Here is a 19,517-nt window from a genome sequence, read left to right on the forward strand (position 1 = left end):
GCTATCAAACAACATTTGTTAAAATAGTTAATTGTTTTGGAATTTATTAATCACCTCAGTTTGTTTTGGCCTGTACCCCTAACACTAGGGTACTACCACTTTCCTCACTTTTTTTTTCCCAAGTAATTGTACAACAGTAGTTACCTACTGTTTTTTGCACACTTTTAACTTCTGGCTTTCAGACAAATCCAGTTCAAATGGAAATGAATCTCTCAATTACATATTTTACAGCAACAGAGTTCAAGAGTTCTAAACACTTTTCATCCCATTGTCTTTTCCTTGAAATTCACAAACAAGAACTAGCACAAGAGGTTTATTTTGTTATAAAGCTACTCTAGTTTGCTGCTTTGGAAATTGTCAATTTCATAAAACAAAGCAAAAATTTCAGTTACCGAGTCTATTATAAATTTGTGGAATCTGATACCTAAAAGGGAGTAATTTATTTTCTGGGCAGTTACAGATCCATCTGGACATACTCACATATATACCCTCCCACCAAGAAGCAAAATATAATCATAAATTTTTCAAGTTACATAATTCTATGTAAACAAGCAAAAGCTTCACAATATCCTGGGACAGTACTCACCTTTAGACGTTTCCCAGTGTACAAAAGAATCAACTAAGGCCAATCCTTGTTTATAATAAAATGTAGTTAATTCTAGCCAGTCTGCTTCCAGTGTACTAACAACTGGCCCCTTTCTTGTTACTTTCATAGACAGAACACCCTCATGGTAGGTCCAGCAGGTAGAATCATCATCAAAAACATTGAAGACTGTATAGAGCTTGTCTAAGGAAAGAGAAAGGAAGAGTGAACCTCAAAGACAGTGCTACAAAATTTGTAATATTACTAATCTCCTATTTTAACATCATTTTCTATTTCTAAGCAACAGTTTTAATAATTGTTTCTTAATGTTGCTCAACTTAAGACCTAAACACACTCAGGACAAGGTGTGAGGGGAGGTACACTTTGGGATATGAGGAAAATGTGAACTCATTACAGCTGGGCTGTCACTGAATTCTTCAGGTAGTTGGGGTTTGCACAAAGAAAACATACAAAGACTAAGAAAAACCAGTGGAAACAGCCTTCATTTCTGCCACTTGTGGAGCTTCTGGCTACAAATATTGGTGATTATAAAAAACAAAAGACATTTTTCTAAGCTTGCAAATGTAAAGAATGCCCTGTACTGACTTTAGCCCATTATTCTCTGAAGTACCAGCGTAATTAGTTGCTTACTGGGTTTTTCCCATAGTAACTGATGATCAGTGGAAGTTAAGGATACAAAACCAACATATCCTCAAACTGGTTTTCTGTCTAGGTACTAATACAGTGCTGTAACAAAACCAGTCACAAGCAAGCACTCATTAGAAACTAACATATCCATAGCATTTTAGGAAATCACTGGTACAAGTTATGAAATCTTAACTATGTGAGTGTGTTCTACAAACACACTTATGTGTGTCACTGGTGTAGAGAAGTAACACAAAGCAGTTGCCCAGAAATATTCTCAAATTGCCTAATACTGCTGGGCAGGCTAAATCAATGCTAACCAACCTCTAAACACAGTTTTCACACTGTCAAAACAAAGGAATTTGCTTAGATGACCCCTTAGAGTTAAGAAGTCAGTCTCTCTAGGCTCCCGAAAGAGAGAAATTTCCAAAATAGGATTCGTACTAAGCAATCTGAACCAGTATCTGGAAGAATCCCTCTCTGCTTTGAGAAGTGTTACTACACCCACTGCAGGTGACATCAGGTACCTAGAATAAGGGAAATTCAGAACAAAATGTTGAACTTTCAGTTAGAGATAAGTCTTTATACAGTTTTATCACTTTCACTTTTCTTTTACATCAGAATAGATGTGTTTATCCTGACAAATCTTAATTTTTTACCATATATTGAAGTGACATCCCTTATTCTTCAGAAAAAGAAAACTGTTTTCCAATACAACTATTCAATTCCTCACATCTACCAGGAATTTACCTCTACAAGCAATGTATTATAATCAAAATTCAATAAAATAGTTCAAAAAGCAACATAACAGTAAAAATTCGTTCTTACAGTCCCCAAATCTATAATGTGGACACAGTTTTTTGCCTCTTTTAAGCAGAGGTAAATGAGAGTGGCACACTGGCATAGCAGCATATACCTACACACATTTAAGACGGCCTTGGAAAATTCACATCAGTATTTTTCAAAATGATGGTTACATAAAACATAGACCAAGAAAGATGGTTACATTTCCAGAAGTTTTATCTTATGAACTCCAGTGATTTTCTATTTGATCAGTGTAGAGAAGCCCGCAATATCCTTGCCAAAGCTTTTTGAAGTTTCCTGAGAACACTGCATGTAGGGGATACACTGGCTGCTGATCTACCTGGTCATACCAGCCTGCACAAACAGCGCTCCTGAACAGAACCTACAGTTTTTCACTTCTGCCTTACAGGACTGCTAATATATAGCAAGCCCACTATTTCAAGCTGTAAGAAAAGAGTTAAGCTTTACCAGATTATGCTATAAAGGCTCACTTGTAGAAAAACTGCTTTTACTCAAGTGTTAAAAATAAGAGGGACATTGATTATCTCTGTGCTTAGAGTCATTATTTTCACAGTCTACAAACTGGAAAGGTTGCTTTAACAGGAAAGTGAAAAGGTTGCTTTTGAGAGCAATTAAACATGTCTGGCTCATCAGGGAATGCAGCCTGACATGAAAGTTTCACGCTGCCTGCTTTGCACACAATAATGTCTTGCATTAGTTCTCTTACTTAGATTACTTCTTTCTTTTTGCCTTTTCCTCTTAGCAGCCAGGAGCCCTTAGAGTTTCAGTACCAGAAGTCAATGTTTCAGGCTATTTTTCCCACATACTACACCAAGCACCTCATCCTTCTACAACCAAGTTGTCTATCACAGCACCAGCATTTTTTCAATTATACTTTTCCTTCCTATACTTCTAATGCTTACTTTTCTCTCAGAAATTCATTTTGTAACAATTATTGTCTTCGATTTCATGGTCAATGCATTAATTTCAGTGATCTCTTTCAGGACACTTCTTGAAGGCACGTTAACCAGAAAGAATCCATTATGAACGGATTTATTAAGTGTACATTATGTGAGTTGCCTGGAAGCATGTAAAATTATGGCTCTAGCTGGAAGGGGCTCTCTTTGTTGTCGTCTTTGAAACAGGCACAACCAGAATCACAATGTATACTCCGAAATCATTACGCATTTATAATTTTATATTGAGTAAATCTACATGTGCATTGCAGAAAATATTTTATAACAATTGCATCCTTCTAAAAGGAAGGATGTTTACTGCCACATGTTTGTTATACACATATTGAGCAAAAACCCTTTCTGCATCCACCACAGTTCAAGCCACAATTACATTGTGGGCAATTTTGGGGGGGTTTGTTTGTGGTTTTCCTTTTTTCTTTAAATTGCAAACTAGAATTCTGACAGTACATCTACAATAGTCTACATGAAAACTGAAATATCATTTTAATATATTACTACAGCTCACATACATAAAACAGAAGGTAAGTATTTCTTCTGCTTCTTTAACTGGCAACGCTTTTAGAAATATGTATGCATTTACATGTGCATGTGTAGAGACATTTTCCAAAACCAGTATTTGATACAACAGAAAATGTTGTTCTTCTATTTTTTCCAATGCCTCAACAACTTAATAAAATACTTTATTTCTGCAACAAACAAGCAGCATTTATTACCATCTCCTTTTCGTGGTTTAGAAGGGCTGACTTCTTTTCCAAACTGGAAATCTGAATCCTCTAACAGTCTGCTTTCTCCATGCATTTCCTCCTCTATCCCACTCTCAGATGAGTGACCACTCAATGTCCCTTCATTCCAGTTTTTATAGTTTTCCTCAAAGTTTTCTCTTCTTTGTTCCCTATTTCTTCTGCCCAGCGTTGATTCCAGCTCTGCACCTCCATCTGCGCTTGTTCCATTACAGGCTTTAGGCTGAGGAAAATGTTGTGTTACAAATCCCACAAACTTCTTTCCTCTTTTAGCAGCTTCATTGACCTGCAATACAACATAAACTTAGCTGCAAAGTCATTTTAGAATTGCATAGGCCTTTTTCTTCTTTAAAACTTGTACATACATGAACCACTTTACTGAACTGCTGAGGACATAAAGGCCTAACACTGTATTACAGAAGGGTAACTTGTCTTTGATGCTGCCCCTGCTTCAGAGTAAAGGGATGTTTTCCAGCATGCCTTTGGAGTCAGGCCAAGAAAGGTGGCCAACACTAGCACTGACTTCAGAATATACAAAATCCTTCATTTAGAACATACCCAAAGTATTTTATTTACTGTGTTATATTGATAAGCAGTATAGTAGAGCAATAAATAGTATTTCTCTAAATATGTGATGCCAGTCATACTCAAAATACTGACCTCCAATACTATAAAGTATCTCTGTCAAGAGCCATGAGTCATTACCCCCTGGCTCCCTTGGAGGCTACTCAGCTTTGTTATTACTGAGGACAGTGAAGGAGCAGAGAAAGGAGGGAGCTAGAAGCAAATGAAGATCCTCTTATTTCAGCCAGTGGTGTCTTCTCTGCACTGAAGTCTCAAGCACAACTGTACCATCTGTGCCACCTGTGGGATGTGTCTGTTCTCGGAGCTGGTTTTATTCCTGGGTTAAGGAGTGCTGCCATTTTGGAAGGTGACTCCACTGACACCTTGTACTACAAGCTCCCCTGTGAAATAAAGCCCTCACAGGTAAATACAGGAGCTTCAGCTCAGAAAGAAGACATCACATGGGAAGTACTGGATTAAGTGAGGGCAGAGGGGCAAGGATCTTTATTCAGTTTACTCACATAAACTATTAATCCCCGGAGTGAGTAAAAATCAAACAACTTATGGTACTGAAATCCCTTTTTAGTACCATGATTGTGATGCTTCAGTCTATCTACTCCCATTTTTTATGTACAGCAATGATACAATATGCCAATCACTGTGCTTATATATACAGAACTGCTGCTTTAAGGACAGCCAAAATAGTTTTAAATTTAACAAGCAACAGAGAAAAACAGACAATACGATAATCTTTTTGCTGAAACACCACCATTATTGTTTCAGATCTTAAAAAAAGAAAAAGTACTAAGATTTGACTGGATTAATGGCTCTGTCTTTTTAAAACTGAGAGCATGCTAAAATCAAATTATTATCACATACTACTTCTGTAACAGATATGCTTCCAAGACTCTATCACTGCTCATTTCAAGTGTGTTTTTCCTTCTAATCTTTGTCTGCTACAGTGCACCACCGACCTGGAATAGGTATATATATTATAAATATATAATGTAATCACATTTTAAATTTGAAACACCTGACAAAGTCAAAACAAGCCATTTATAAAATACAAACAACTCTTGAAATTTCAAAGATCATTAAAGACCTCCAATATGCTTTCCCTTCTACTACCCTCCTTGGCAACTAATGTAAAAGTTATCACTAACTCTTGTAATAACAATAGCTTCCTGCTTTAGCAAGTCTTCAATTTTGCAGAGGAAGTTAAACACAAAAAGAACTAGAACTATAACTTGCATTCCAGTAGAAGTTCACTGTAACTATACAATGTTTTCAAAAGCTGTGCCAAGTAAATATTTATTATAGTTCCTATACATGTTGTATTTTTTGGGAAAGAATGAAAAGAACATTTCTTCTTAGGTACTTAATTCAAAAAACCATAAAATTCACATACTATACAAGTATTTTATAAAGAGAGTCTGAGCTTGAGCCTGACTTTGCTTTCAGTGAAGCGTTCCAAAGCTTTACAGGGATACTTAGTCCTACATTACAAGAAGTAACTCTTTTCTCACTTTGGGAAAAGTTTTGTAGCTCCTATAAAATAAACACAAAACTAAAACCACAACCATTAAATGTAACTTACACGTATGATAGAAACAAAAATCTGAAGAGAAGTTGGAAAAAAACTCCATTACCTTTTCTAGCAGTTCTTTCACTACTTCATTTGTCAGTGTTTCATATGTTAAAGGACATTCCTCAATCACCAGCCTGGGGTGCCTTTGTCCTCTGGGTGCTGTGTGCTTCTGGCTAGAACACAGAATGAAAGCAGTCTTTGTCAGGAGTTTGCTGCTAACTTGAGCAAATGCTTGCATATAGAATTCTTTTCTTTTGGAATAGTTATGAATGAAATCCTGACAATGCTTCTTCATACTTTTTAGAGCTTAGTGGGTTTTGGTGTTTTGTTCTGTTTTTTACACAAAGTGACAGGTACTATATGTTTCAATGCCAGGATAAGCATATTAATATTTAACAGGAATTTCATCTGAAGACCATGCAGAGAGATACTTTGGAAATTAAGTTTTACTGACAAACAGCTCTGCCTTTGTAATAAATAAATGCAAAAATCTCTGACAATGCAAAACACACAAATTTAAACCATAAATTTAGTAGGGACAAAGCAGATTCAGTTTTGTAGAAAACACACCATGAATAGAAATGGTCCTTTTCCACTTTTAACATCCTGCTGCTTAGTTTTTGTAACTAAAGCAGAAATGAAACAGTATAGGCAAATACTAGGAATACAATGCAAAAACACTTACTGAGGGTAAAATAATGTTTAAACCTCTCATATTGAAGCTGACAAACCCTAACTTCCATTTAAAGTTATAGAACAGTACTTATATTTCATCCAGAGCCATGTTTCATCTAAAGTGTTATTAGTCAGACAATATTTAGTAGTGTATGCCAACAATATAATGGGATTTTATTTGATGCTTTCTTTGTATAATAATTTCATTTAAAAAAGAACATCAATTAGACACAAATATAAAAGTTTACTTTCCAAACAGTAGTTGGAGAAGGTGTATTTGTCCACAGCAAAACCAGCCTACATATGGCACCTGGGAAGGAAACTAGAACCTACACCAGTTTCACAGGTAGGCTATAGAGTCTCATCCTTCACCCATTCAAGGACCTGAAGGTTCAAACAACAACTTCCAAAGGATGCCACATCTACAGGGATAAGGCAAATTGTAGGAGCTGTGTGCTAGCAGTGTCAGCTCTTGGAAACCTCAGCTCCAGGGCAAGCATTTTGCTTTCTTACTCAACCTTTTGCCCACAGGAACAGCATTCACCTTGTTTGTAGATGAATTTATAAAGGTTAAGTTCCATGAACAGCAAATACTCCTGACAATGCTTGTTTAATGAAAGGGTTCATCTCGCAAATGAAGGTTTACCAAAGCATTACTGCAGTGGCTGCGAGGCAGCTTCCAATTCACACCCTCGCAGTCCTCAAATAAAGACAAGAACCTTCGCCCATCACATAAGGACTCAGGAGAGAAGGGGAAGCTTCACAGCTTTTAATGCTGTAAGAAATCTACTTTCTAGTTATTCAAAATAAGAAAAAGAGGTAATCATCTTTGCATTCAAAGGAACTAATGAATGGTAACATTGCTTTGTATGTGTTCTTTAGGATTATGTGGTGATTTTAATGCAGCAAAAACAGGCAAAATAAACAAGACCATGGATCTGGAACATAAATAATCTCTTGCCTCTCCCTCAGTGTCAAAACTAAGCTTTTGTATGACCTCTGATCCAGAATAATGATTTCCTTCTTAATAAGTAAAAACCCCAAACTATCCCTGAAAAATTAATTCCTAAATTACATAATTTTTCCCAGGGAAAGACAAAAGTTTTGAAAACCAAAAAAAAATCAGGCCTGAGACAGTTTAAGGCAGCTTATTACTCTCCTAGTATTTTGGTTAATCTTTTATTTGCTGCAAGTTCTAAAGACAGATGATATTACACTTTGGATTTTTGTTAGGATATTAACTAAGGCAAAGGAAATGTTAGCTTATTGTGTGCTTAGCATTCATTAAAGACATTACTAACTGGCTAATCTGAGGTGCTCATTTCAAATCAGTAAGTTATGAATGTGGATCAGTGTATTCAAGTTATTTCACTGTTACCTTAGCTTTAATCGTGAGAGTACCACTCGATACATGTGACTTGCAGGGAAATTCCTTCTCCGTGCAATTGGCAGCATGATGGGATGAACAGCTCCCACAACATAGCCTTTGCTGTAATAGTCTTCCACCCGAGATGCTATATCCAACACAGAACTGATCTTGATAACTTCTGGATTTGAAGAAGCTAAAAAGCATTGAAAGCAGAAGAGAAGCACGTGATACTGTGTACGTCTATAAACATTTTGGGCGAGTTCCTTTTATGTAAACCCCATAAAACCTGTCCCCAGGCATTTATTAAAACCAACAGCTCTATTAATACAAGAAAAAGCAGATTCACGGATGATTCACCACTATTCAAATACTTCAAGTACCTATTTTTACAACTTAATACGATCTATTTTTAACATACTTGGCAACATTTTCTGTTTGATCGAGGTCTGCCAAGCTGATTTAAAAGCTCTGTTAACATCTAAACAAATAATAGGGCTGAACTTAACAAAGCAACTATTTTGTCTAGTCAAAGCCTTAAACATACTGATGCAGTATCCCTCAACTCTAGTTTTCAGGTAAATTCCCACATAACAGATTTAAGCCTGCAACAACTGATTTGTTTCCATTATTTTTTTTTCCCTTAGAAGTGATCTGTAGAGCTTCAGTTGACATTTTGATAGTCCCAGTTCCTTTTTCCAACAGACTTACACATCACCTAAGTAAGCTTGTGCTGTCACTGATTTCTAAGGAGGGTCCCTCTCAGTGTGTGCAGGCATTTTGCATCAATAGGCAGCACCTGGATAATACATTATTGTTAGGGAAAAATACAGAAATAAAGGGAAAACTTCTTGGAGAACCTTTTTGGAATGGTCCACAGCTTTTCCAGAGAGAAAATGAGGACTCTATGCTGGTAACAGATATATATCCTGCTACAGTCAGTCTGATGGGTCAGTAATTCCTGTTTCTCTCAAGTACAGCTGGAACTCTAGATACTCTCAGAAAGCAGGAAATCAATACTCATACACAAATAGCAGCAGAAGAGTCATTATGCCAGCACAGATTTGCCAAAGCTTTCATCCTTTGCACTTCAGAACTCTGATAACAAAACAGCCTGGCTGGAAATCTGCTGGTCTGTTGGTGACCCCTGTTCCAAGGAGCCTATTTGCCTGGATCTTGATGGATCCTGATGGATCCCTCTTTGCAGGACTTTCTATGCATTAAGATCAGTGCCCATCTTCATCAAAGGATGCCTCAATCAAAAGTAAGCAACACTTTTTCCAAGATACAAACAACTGTAAGGTGCTGCCCTGAACATTCCCTTTCAAACCATACAATTGAAAATAATTAAATACACTAACTCTCCTTTGATTCTGTAATTTTAAAAAGGTATAAAATAAAAAATAAAATAAATGCAATTACATACATCTCTTATCACTTTGTTGAATTAATTTCTTGTCCCTACCTTCTCTTGTCCATCTGCATTATAATGCAGGTTGGCAATAGCAAGGAATTTAAGGACCTAAGACACAGAAGTCACTAAGTTTGTCTATCCTACTGTTTTAAACTATCATAAATCAGAGATATGATTCCTTAGTTTGCACAAATATTTTATTCTAATAAACTGAATTAGAACTCTGCTGATTCACAAGTAGTGTTCTGTAAAGTCTCTATACTGCTTTCCCACTATAAAATGTGGATGATATTGACATACATACAGTTACTGAGAGCTTTGAAGAAAGACCACAAAAACCCCACAAACTATCAGAAACTAGTATTTTACAACACTCAAATGCTTTTTAATACCAATTTCTACTAATGGGAAAAGGAATGGTGGCCTTCTTTGCTTGTTGCTGTAAGAGCATTAACAGAAAAGCCATCAAGAAGAACCAGAATAATTTATAACAGTGAAACACACGCTACCAAAAATTATCACCAACATAGATATTGATGGTTTATTGCTGATAATCAGCAAATTCAGCTATTAAACTAAACTGCCAGTCATTCTCAGTCATAAGGACAGGGCTGTTGCACTTTTTCTTTAAGCAGACAGTGTATCACAACTTCCCTTTTGTAAACAGATGATATTTTGTCATTAGCAATACCTCCATCCCATGATTCCACTCACCCTAAATCCAGGAGCCACATGTATTGAGAAATAACTTCTCCATAGCCCACAGACCAAAAAAGCAGGAATGATGCAATATGATCATCACGTCCCTGATTTTATAAATGCCTTAAACCCTTTTTTCATAAAATGTTTCCTTCCTGATGTGCTCTCAACAGCTAGCCAAAATACTGTAGCAGTAACAATTCTAGTTAACTTTCCAGCTGCATAGTAAGCCTCAGATGCAGGATACTGAAGATGATGACAAAACAGCTATTTCATACATATTCATATTGGTACTCAGAATGACAAGAACTTGACAGCATGTCATCTTAGTAGGTTGCATGAATATTTCTTGTTTTCCCTAACAGGAGGATAGTAGATAAAGCATAAGCACTCTGCTTAGTAAAAATAAATAAACTATTCCTACTTTCTGGTTAAACTGACTTCAAAATATAGCAGCTGTTTGTGTGATTGGATATGCCTCATAACTGAGACCTTGGAATTTACAGTCACTGACCAGCATTTAAAATTACACTTCAAAGTCCACTGCTCCCTCTTCTTTGTACTATACCGTTCTACCAAAATAAAACATTGGCTGTAATTTTCTTGTTTGGGATTCCCCTGATGAACAACATCCTCCATGGAACTCAAAGCTAATTTTTACAGTAGGGATGGGAGCATTTTGGGGATCAGGAAGGGAGAAGACAAGGTTCAATGCACAGCTAATAACTAGTTAAGATGCACAGGGACTCCAGCCAGCAAATTCACACTACAGCATGGTTGACCTAATCTGCATCATGGCTTGGGAGAATATCAGGGACTGCTGAAAGTTTCCCCAGCAGGTTCATTTTGACTTCACATTGCATATACCTGATAAAGCACAGAATAAGGCACATTGAATTGAAATAACACATTTATGCTTGCTATACTTTTATCTTGATGCAGGACATGGTTTACTGTAAGTGCTTAAAATATTAAGTGCAGATTTTCTGTTTTACTTGGTGCAAGATCCAGTGGCAAGAAATCACTCAGGCACACAGAAATCTCCTATGCAGGGGAAGACTTTGTTCTGGAAGCAGGCAAAGCAGAATGAGTGCCATAAATACACAACTTGACAGCAGAGCAAAAACTTTGGTCTGAAGTGATAAAGGGCTCTCAGTTTAATTTAGCCAGAAGACATTCAAATAGCAACAAGTACATGAGCAAGCTGACTGAAGGAAAAAGCTCAGTATATTCTCCACAGTACTTGAGCCAATCCCCCCATTTCAGAAACATTCAGAATTGAAAAGTGCCTCCAAGACAGCATATATATGCACCATGTTCTTCTTCTGTATTCATCTTAGCTCTAAAAATAGACCTCAAAAAAGTATTTTGAGGTTATATACATGTATCTAGAACCAGTCAACAGAAAGAGACTTTTGTTTACAAATCCCCTTACTTCCAGTGAGAAACCTAAAAAAGAGTGAGGTAACTATCTGAAACTGATGTCAGTTATTTAACATTCATAATTCCACTGAAGCAAAGCAATTCTGATTATCAGACAAAACAATAGAAAATGAATCTTTACTGCTGTATTGTTAGGTTATTAAAACAGAGATACACCTTTAATTGTACTTGTTTGATGGGCTTTTACTTGAAAGGTCACAACCACCTTTAAAAAAATAATTTATAAAACACTAATAGAAACTGTAACTTGGAAACACAGCAAACCTATCTGAAACAGAAGCTATTTAAGAACACTGAATGCTCTTCAGTTTCCAAAAAAATTATCCTTCCTATATCAGAAGTATCCTTCCTATATCACGTATGTGCTAGCTTTATTTCCAATATCTTACCACTACTTATTCAACAGTTTTGTTTCTTCAAAAGGAAAAAGCCAGTAAGAAAGTTTTTGTGTAAATAAACAGAACAAAGTTAGATTTCTAGCACTACATAACCTAGCGGAATATACCTTCTATTAGTATCTTACAGTCTTTTAATGGAAATATAAAATATAAAAATATTAAAACAGTTAAAATTAATCAGAAGCCAAGTTTTGTTTATGAAGAAGTTCCTGTAATTGCAGTAAGACCTGCACTTAACACTGTTTCCCTTTATCCAACCCTTCTAGTAACAGCATTTACTTCAAATCCTCGTTCTTAAGCATTTCCAGTAGATTGGGTTGGTACAAAATGCAAGTTACTATGAAGTGACTGTAAAACTGAGCTGTCTGTGCTCTGAGGGCAGCCATCTGGGCTTGTTTATGTTTTCAACTTTGTGGAACAGGGAGTTGCTCTGTTAGAGATGGGACACCCTCGGGAAGGAAGTATCCCACAGAGCACTGTCTGCTTCTAGCTATGCATACAGATTTTGTTTCATTTCAGTCACAATTTCAAAAGACTATTCAACAACTACAAGTAAGGCATTTGGGAAAAAAAGTAAGACAGAACTCAGACTCTTGTAACAGAAACTTCTACCAGGAGACTGTGATGGGCGTAAGAGGGGAAGTTACTCCTGATATACAACTAAGGAACAGACTTACTTCTGCATAAAGTAACAAGGACAATGACAGCCTGTTTTCGGAAGTTGAGGGCATTTAAAAAATTGTTATTCAATTAAGGCTCAGGCACAGTGTATTTTCTGAACCGTCACACTGAATTCAGACAACCATTATTCAAAGCGAGTACGGATAGCAGTATCTGACTCACAGGAAACTAGGAAAAATCTCTTAAGTTTTTAGCCAGCTTCCTTAACAAGGACAGTTGTATAATTTGGAGGGTTTGGTTGTTAAAAATACTTCAGCAGTTTCCATTGTAATTTTATACAAGTAAGAACCTTCGTCATGATTTGTGTTTCAAAATAAAAGTCTTACATTTTGGCTAGCTTTGATAAAAGTGCCTAAGATTTACTGTAAATCAAACAAGACAAAACTAAGTTAAATCCTGTTCCTGCTTACTTCAAAATAGTAAAGATACAGCATTAAAAAAATACCTTCTAAGGTAAAATCCAGCAATACATATTCATAAGCAGAATCCGTCTTTGTTTCAACTTGTGGTCTCTTCAGTGTAGAAAAGATTTTTCCAGGGCTGCTATCATCTGGGTCTTCCAGCTTTCTCAGTCCGCACCCCATGGCAAGATCTGCAAATGATTAAGTCGCAGGAAAAGGTGGGGGGAGCAGCAAGATCTGTCGCTCTTACTACAGAGAAAAAAAAGGAACCAAATAATTCCCCTTGTTTTCTTTTCCTATTAGCTGTAAATCCAAACAGAGAATAAGTCCAGTTCCCAGACCAAAAAGCAAAGGTGCTTTCCATTCATTTTTAATACAGAAGCAGTAAGCTCGTGACGATTTCAAGCTACAAACTTTTTAAAGTAGGCTCGATTTCGCAGCAACATTAGAGCTGCTCCCAACTAGCAGAGATTTTCCATGCCACGTCAATTTACAGCCAGCCCCTATCAGTGCTCTCTTGCAGAGGACACCAATAGTGCTTTGTTTGTCCTTCTAGACTGACTGGGTGAGGGGGGGCGAGGGGGGAAGAAGAACTGAAAAAGAAAGTTAGAAAGAAACTTGTCTGTCATTACTTACCTCCAGAAGTTCCCAACAGCAGTAGAAAGCCAGACAGGAAAAAAGCAAGTTAGTCAGAATGAAAGAATGAGAAAAGAGCCTCAACATGGTTGGAGATGAAAATCACTTCCAGAAAGGAAGTCAGCTTCAAGAGGAAATTGCTTCTGGCATCTCAAAGGGTAGAAAGGCAAATGAAAAGCTGTTTAGTCCTTATTTTAGATTTAGAGTTGGCCCCTATTTCCTTTCTACAGGGACTTTCTTACAGAGAAAAAAAAAAAAAAAACAAACCAGCATGAACACAGCGTAGTAGTATAAAAATATGTAGTAATTTCTTGTCCAGGAAAATCAATAAGAATCTTTAGCATGAAAATTAACTTATGTAACTGGTTTTGAAAAACACCAAAAAAATTACACTGCAATATTCCTCATTTCAAATGGGAAAGACTTTGTCAACACTACATATGAAAAAAATTACAAAACTTTGTTTTCCATTATTCCTGGGTATTGAACAAACAGAATCCTTTTCTCCTCTGTTAAACTCACCTTAGTTGGTACAGCCAGAGACTCTCAACACTGTAAAAAGTTTTCTGTGTATACTTTTATTTCAGTTCTAAAAATTCAGTATGATTTTAAGGGCTCTCATTACTCTTCCATTAACTATTGCAAGTCATTTGTAACTGCATTATAACTGCACCTGATGCAGACCACAATAATGCGTAGGGAGAAAAAAGGAACAGAGTTATTTTCGGTGGCCCCACTGTTGCCAGGATGAACTGTTAGACATTTGCCTTTTTATTTTTAGACTGCACCTAAAGAAATTCAGTCATCTAGAGAAAAATGAAGATTCATAACCCCATTGTAGATTATATGAATGGCAAATTTAAATTCAAAAGGCTTTTCTGCTTTTTTCATTGAAATACAGATACCTTATAAAAATGCTAATATTTTCTATTAAAAAATAACTCCAAGTTAGACATTAACGATTTGTGGGTTTCTGTTCTACTGCAAGCAAAGTGATCTAACTTTTTATTTAAGTAACTTAGCAGGAATAATAAGTCTAGAGACTACAACGTTTTGAAACACATATTATAGATTAAAGTCACTTAATTCTAGAAAAAAAATTAAAATCACTTAGTGCAGAGCCTGGAACTGAAGCTATAATTATTGCAGTCTTTAAAACAGGCTCCCAGGTGCTAAAACAGAAATCCTCAAGCGTTGTCTTCTCAATTAAAACCTAGGAAAACATACTGAATATGTAGAATTCTTCATCTTCCTGAGAGTCTTCTCACACAGAAATTGTTCCCAAACACTACTTTTTTTTCAGTAAAGGTTATCCCTGAACTGTTGCCATATCAGCCATACATGTAAACTGTCCACTCAACCTTGAGAATCCAGCTGCTTCATTCTACACACACCTTAAGATTCATTGTAACTGCTTCTATGAAGCCATGGCATGAGTAAGAGAGCTGCAAGTAAAACAACTTTTTTGCAGGACTAGTCCAATTGTCAGCAGGCTGCTTTTTCTTTTTTTTTTTTAGCTTAAAATAGCTACATTTTTCAATGGGGCCATTTTGAACACGTATTTTGAACTCTTCATGACAAGGCTTACACAATATTATACCCCCTCACCAAGACAGGATTTTCCATAGTATAAACAAATTCTTACAACACCAGGAAGAATCACAGTTACAGATAAAAGCAAAAGGTCCATATTTTGTGCAATCCTAGATAAGTATAAGTAGTTATAAGCTTCAAAGTTGGAAGTCAGTCAACAGTTGTCATTGCAGACTTGACTCAAGTCACTAATGAAACCAAAGGTTGCACAGACCAAAATAAAGAAAGTAAAACAAAATCAACAAGAATGAGCAACATTCCCCACTGGAGTTTAAAACTGCATCAAAACACTTGAATGACTCAGGAGAGACACAGGATCACAAGATTCTTAAGATTCAAGAGCTGCTTGAAGAGCTGCAATTTCCTGTTGCCAAGTGGATACAAACTACAAAACAATCTATTTCCAGTGACCCAAAACGCAAAGGCTCTGGGAACGGGTATCAGAAGAGAGCAAATCCCTAAAACTACCCTGTGATTCACCAGCATGTTGTATTTACAGCATCCCCTCTGAAAGGGCATGTGACTCCTTCATTGAAGCTTGATGTAATTTTTAGACTTTAAAGAAGGCAAAGACAGCCAGCCAAAGGACCAATGAGTCCAAAGGAACTTTGCCTCCATGGAAGGCTTCCAGGATTGCCAACAGTTTTTATTCTGATTAAACAGAAAAATGATACCAAGACAGCAAGAGAAGCACATCAGTAGGGATGGGTGTCCCATGCTGGATTACCGACTGCCTGTTGGCAACACAGTTTAAGAGCAGCAGCAGCAGTTCTGCACAGCAGCTGTGACCAGACTGTGACACAAACAAACCTTGCTGTCTACCCACACCTCAGGGCTGTTCCTGCCCTTGCTCATGATCTGCTTTGTTCCCTCTTGTCTGGAGGAGGTTTAAAAGTTTTTGTGGGGGAGGCATTTTTGTTTTACTTGTTACCTTACTAGGCTTATTGAACAAAAGGACACCACCCCATGCTTGAAACTGCAGTTTGGAAATAGATGTCCCCTGTTCCTGACTCTGTGCTAAGCTGCAATCAATATGAGAGCCAGGGCAGGCTCTGTCTATGGCCTTCGTGCTAAACAAGTGGTACTGGCATCCCTTTTTGATGAAATCTCTCTTGCTAGAATTGTAAAGACAACCCTTCTTGAGGATTGGAACATGTGTGACAAACCCATGTGAACACAAGGCCTATTTACAGGAAACTATTTACTTCTTCAAAACCCAATATGATCTGCATAAGCCACTTAATAATGCAGTTTAAATGTTTCCTCTCCTATTACCTTAGGAGCTCAAGAATGGGAGATGATAACTCATCAGAGTTTCCTCTTGACTAAAATAATGAAATGTAAGGAAAATTATGAAAAAAATGCAGGTACACAAGGGAATAACCTTCCCATAGATGTATCACCAGTAAAGATCCATTCCTGTTCTCAAGGTGATTTAGTGAGCAGCAGAAATGCAAATACCTTAAACCTCTACCAAGTATCTGAAGTATTATTATTAATAAAGATTTCACTAGGACCCAAACTGACTCAATGAAAAATAGAAGGGTTAACTCCCTCTGACAAAGTCAAAATGCAAAATATTTGGACCAAGCACATTTCCTATTTGGGCTGAAATGCTTATAAAGGATACATGGGAAAAAAAGTTAAAGAAATCGGCATTATTATTGGCTATAGATCAGTCATCACTGACAAAATGTAAACAGGGGACACAGACATTAATAAGATACAAGACAACAAATCACAACCACAAGAAAAATCAGTCAGATTTCTTCAGAACCTGAGGGTAGTTGAACAGCTAGTTTGAGGACTCAAAAATAACACATCTAAAACCCCCTAATTATTAAAAACCTCAAATTGCAACATTTTGGAACTTCTGTTCCCCTTTTAACTTTTTTTTCAGGCTTACTTCCTTTGTTCTATGACTTTACAAATGTAAAGTTTTTGCTTGAGAGGATAATGACAGAAAAAGCAGAAAGCTTCCATCAGAAGAATTCTGCAACTCAGCTGTCAAAATATTTTTCACACCCCCATTCCCAAGAGCAATTACTTTAACTAAAACACTGACATTTCTTTCTTTTTTCTCTAAAATGACTCGATTTAAAGATACTAACAAAGTAGCAAGGTTCCATTCTGAAGGCTCTGAGGTTTGGAAATTTGCTTTTTTTCTTCAGCCTAAATTATTTTCCTTTAAAGGAAGAGTTTTGTGAATGTGACAGGAACAGTCTTGTTAAACATGTTAACTTGAGCAGGAAAGCCAGCTTTTCTGCTGCAAGTTTTAACTTACATGTTCTAAAAATAATGAACAGAGATGACAACAATAGTTTGCTTTTGCAGTCATTAAAACATAGTTTAATGATCAAAGTTAAATTTAATTTTTTCATTTTTTAAACCCATATTAAAACTCTGATACTACAATAAACAAAAGTTACAATCCAAACAGTAAATACAGATCAGCTGGAATTAAACATGTAGCTACCAACTCAGAACTTTACTAGAAATCCAAAACTATAGAAGCTTGTTTATTATTGCTGTATTACAAGCAGTTTCAATAGAAAGAGCTTTTAAATTCTAAAATTGTTAACAATTCTCTAAAATGAGATCTGCACATTAAACTTTTCTCTCTGTGAATTCACAGTGTCTCACTTATTAAGGCAGCAGCAAGTGTATCATCTGTATCTTCAATACAGTATCAAACACTAGAGCCATATGTTAGCCACCAACTAAACCCATGGATTCTGGAAAGAAACTGGATGGGCTAGATCTGCATTTTCTGTATAACAGCTATATAAGGATTAGTGTACAGGACTGCACACATGGCACTGTATTCTGGATCCTTAAAATAAGGACTTAAGCTAAATATTTTTTATTTCAATGGAAAACTTAGGAAGCTTTTACAGCAGGTGAAGTGAACCTACGGTAGTACTTCAGCATTACAAAGGAACAAACCTATTATATATAAAAAAAGAAAAGAGGTATTTTGCAGACATACAACTTTTCACATTTTATGACTATGTTAAACAGAGAAAAACATTTCAAGAGAGCCATGTGTTCTGCTAGTTACTACTGGAATGCAGTTTACTCAATGACTTCTTAGCTATTTTGGAAAATGAGTATCCAAATATAAAGAAATGCCAATTTGAAATGAAAACTGTAAACAGTTTTTCAGGGACAAGAAATTCTGTTGCATAAGATCTGAAGCAGAAACAAAAAATGCTAATGAACCAGAGAATTCTACATTTTACCAAAAAAATAGCCAACCAGATATACAACAATACCTGAGAGACAACTTCAGTAACTTTCTGCCTGTCCAAGTTTTTATCCAGTGTTAATAAAACAGAGAATGCTAGAACTAACCTTTTGCAATGGAAATGGAACATTAAGCAGACAGCAGTTGCTAGAAATACTGTAACAGCTAGCTCAGTAGAAAACCAACCAGTTTTCAGCAGAAGATACCAACCAGTTCTCCTAAATTCTAAGGGGTGGAAGCCAGAAAATTAACTTAGTTTGCTAATATGGGAATGTGAGAGCCAATCCATAAAGGTGATTTGCTATCAGTTACTGCATGCCCACAGGGCACATGGGGATACGTTCCCTCCTAGCACGAGTGTGGAGCCTCACTATTATCAGTAGGAAACTGCAGAAGGCCAAAAAGAACATGACCCTTTCTCAAACCCCCAAAATCCTCATTCTGAGGATCTGTGGTTAACTAAATTACTTCTATTTAACAGCATGGGAATCTCCACATTCCAGAAAGCTGAACTAGCAGAATAGGACTCTGCTGTGTAAAGCAACAAGAAGTCATGAATGCTAGAACATCAAAACTGCACAACTGTAGGCACTGAGGAAATGTAGTTCTTCCCTAGCCCACATTTAATTCAACTACAGGGATTCACACAGGTAAGTCAGTTACACCTCAACCATGCCTACAGAGAGATTCAACTCCTGAAAGGTTGGTTCAGTCACTGCTGTCTGATGTCAGGCCATCACTCTTGGCAAGCATTCTGAACAAAGATGAGCTACAATATAAATGAAAAGGCCTCAGTATTTGAACAGTGACTGCCAGTTCCTGGAGGAAAACCAATATTCAGAGCTACTTGGCTTCTTCTCAGTCTCTCAAATCAAAACAAGGCTTTGTTAAGACCTGAAGATACAATCCTAACTAACAGTGCCTCCAGAGTGATGTTACACACCCCACAGGGGAACACTGCAGGGATAGTTAAGTGCCTGACACTGAGTATCCTTACAAACAATCAAGTTCACATGCAAGTAAAAAGAAAGTGAGTGATCTCTGAAGCAAAGGCCATGGGATC

The 19,517-nt window shown here is 36.7% G+C and overlaps 1 protein-coding gene across 3 annotated transcripts in view; it reads right to left on the bottom strand.

Annotated features, from left to right (window-relative positions):
• RFTN2 (raftlin family member 2) overlaps window positions 1–13,685 on the bottom strand; it is a 29,921-nt gene extending 16,236 nt beyond the window's left edge. For 2 of the 3 annotated variants that reach the window (XM_053981828.1, XM_053981826.1), the window contains exons 1-5: window positions 13,023–13,423; window positions 7,955–8,138; window positions 5,963–6,074; window positions 3,723–4,035; window positions 587–787 (exon numbers count right to left, since the gene is read on the bottom strand). In XM_053981828.1, coding sequence (XP_053837803.1) covers window positions 587–787; window positions 3,723–4,035; window positions 5,963–6,074; window positions 7,955–8,138; window positions 13,023–13,161 — 949 coding nt within the window. In that variant the 5' untranslated portion in view covers window positions 13,162–13,423. Of the gene's footprint in view, window positions 1–586; window positions 788–3,722; window positions 4,036–5,962; window positions 6,075–7,954; window positions 8,139–13,022; window positions 13,424–13,614 lie in introns of those variants that run through there. The other variant, XM_053981827.1, reaches the window with a different exon arrangement.
• Window positions 13,686–19,517: the final 5,832 nt, after the last annotated feature.

Source organism: Vidua macroura, chromosome 7 (assembly GCF_024509145.1).
Source record: "Vidua macroura isolate BioBank_ID:100142 chromosome 7, ASM2450914v1, whole genome shotgun sequence".
NCBI lineage: Eukaryota > Metazoa > Chordata > Aves > Passeriformes > Viduidae > Vidua > Vidua macroura.